The sequence below is a fragment of the Telopea speciosissima genome, chromosome 1 (assembly GCF_018873765.1).
Source record: "Telopea speciosissima isolate NSW1024214 ecotype Mountain lineage chromosome 1, Tspe_v1, whole genome shotgun sequence".
Taxonomy (NCBI): domain Eukaryota; kingdom Viridiplantae; phylum Streptophyta; class Magnoliopsida; order Proteales; family Proteaceae; genus Telopea; species Telopea speciosissima.
Genome location: NC_057916.1, coordinates 31,465,627 through 31,468,028, shown reverse-complemented (window position 1 = coordinate 31,468,028; position 2,402 = coordinate 31,465,627). Strand labels below are relative to the sequence as shown.

At 40.2% G+C, this 2,402-nt stretch overlaps 1 protein-coding gene across 1 annotated transcript; it reads left to right on the top strand.

The window, feature by feature from the left end:
- The first annotated feature begins 837 nt into the window (after positions 1-837).
- On the top strand, positions 838-2,402 carry LOC122652114 (cytochrome P450 94A1-like). The gene has a single exon (XM_043845789.1). The coding sequence runs from the start codon at positions 849-851 to the stop codon at positions 2,400-2,402; it is 1,554 nt and encodes a 517-aa protein (XP_043701724.1). The 5' UTR covers positions 838-848.

Below are 2,402 nucleotides of genomic sequence, written 5' to 3'. Positions count from 1 at the left end.
CATATATATATATTCAATTATTGTGATGTGTTCAACCATTACAATTTACAATGTGCTGTCTAAGTTAGAATGGAAGTATAATTTTAATAAATGTTTTATTACCATCCACTCTACAAGGAAAGAAAGTAACTCCAGATTTAATTAAGATTGCACTCAACTAAGATTGCAATCTACAAAGAAATGAAGTGTACCGCTATTAATAAAATAATAATTAAAGATTACATGGTGGCGTAGAACAAGACAAAATCCCAAAGATAACTTAAATAAATTAATTAAGACTCGTAGATCAGACCAAGTCCACAAGTTTAATTAAGGTCTTTTCCATTAGGAATGTAAGTATATATAGTTTCACAATCATACTAACTAGTTACACTGAAGATGATGAGGTAATATATATAAATTAACTCTGAGGTGATATAGAAAACAATTAATTAATTTTATCATAAAAAAATGTGAAATTGAATTAGAATGCATTCCTAAAATGGATACCAAACAGAGCTTTAGTATTTTTGTTTTCTTGTGGGTAATTTCTTCTTCCTGTGTGAAGATTAAATTATTTTGGTGTTTACTACATCCAGCCTCAAATAATAATAATAACGCCTTGATGATAACGGTGTCCATGATTTGGTAATTCTTTCAGTCATTGCTGTAGTAGTCAAAGTCAATTTAGCCTGTCGCTCCTTCCTTTTTTTTATTTTCCAGCTGTGACATCATGAGTGTGGAAAACTCGCCAATTGGCTTACTTTGTCAAAGATTTTTCGCCTATAAATACGCTACTACTATGCACCGGAAGTGAAGAAACCAGACAGAGACAACCAGTTATTGAGTTCTTAACAAGCCCATCTATCATGTTTCAGCTTGAGTTCTTAGTTTCTCTTCTACTAGTTATTGTTCCACTATTCATCTTCTTCATCAAAACCAGCTTCACTCGACTGGGAAAGAACAAGTCTTTATCTTCAGTAGTTTCATCTCAAACAACAACCACCAAACTCCCCAAGTCATATCCATTGTTGGGCCAATCAATTGCCATTTCTGCTAACCAAGAGCGATTCAACCAATGGGCTACTGAACTTCTTCGAGATAGTTCTAATGGAAACATCCTCCTTTATCGACCTCTTGGCCATCTTCAACATGTAACCACTAATCCAGCCAACGTCCAACACATCCTCAAAAATGAATTCTATCTCTACCCAAAAGGAGATTTCTTTAGAGACACCCTCACCAATTTCCTCGGCGATGGCATCTTTAATGCCGACGGCGATAACTGGAGGTTTCAGAGACAGATATCCAGCCATGAATTCAACACCAAATCTCTCCGCAAGTTCATTGAAACTGTTGTCGAAGACGAGGTCTTGGACCGTCTCGTTCCTCTCCTGTCTGATGCTGCTTCTAATAATTACGTACTTGATCTCCAAGACATCCTTCAGAGGTTTACCTTCGACAACGTCTGTAAAATTGCTTTTGGTTATGACCCGGCGTGTCTGTCTCCATCATTCCCACAGCCAAAATCAGAATTCGCCGAAGCATTCGAAGCTGCTACACAGTTGAGCAGTGAGAGGTTTCACTACATATTCCCACCCTTGTGGAAGCTTAAACGTGCACTTGATATTGGGTCCGAGAAACGTCTACGAGAAGCAAACGCCACAGTTCGTGAATTCGCAACAAAGGTGGTGAGAGAAAAGAAAAGAGAACTGGAAGAGAAAACTTCACTGGAAACACAGGACCTCCTCTCAAGAATCTTGAACTCTGGCCATTCTGATGAACGTTTTGCTACAGATATGGTGATAAGCTTTATCTTAGCTGGCCGGGATACCACATCGGCTGCCTTGATATGGTTCTTCTTGTTAGTTTCTCGCAACCCTCGTGTAGAAGAAGAATTAATGAAAGAGTTGAAGGAGAAGCCAGAATCTCTTGATTACGACGATGTGAAGCACGTAGTTTACACCCATGCAGCCATCTGCGAAACCATGAGGTTGTACCCACCGGTACCAAATGACACTAAATTCGCAGCCGCCGACAATTTTCTGCCGGACGGTACCTTTGTTAAGAAGGGAGCCGGAGTGACATACTTTCCCTATGCAATGGGGAGGATGGAGAAGATATGGGGTAAAGATTGCATGGAGTTTCGACCGGAGAGATGGCTTGAGAAGGAGGAAAGCTCTCCTTCTGGGAAGCTGAAGTTTGTGGGAAAAGATCCATACACATACCCAGTCTTCCAAGCAGGTCCAAGGGTCTGCTTAGGGAAAGATATGGCTTTCTTGCAGATGCAGAGGATAGTTGCTGGTGTGATGCAGAAGTATCGGGTGGTGCCGGCCGAGAAGGAATTTGATCCGCTTTTCGTTTCTTATTTGTCCTCCAAGATGAAAGGAGGTTTTCCGGTGAGGATCGAGTTAAGGAAGTAG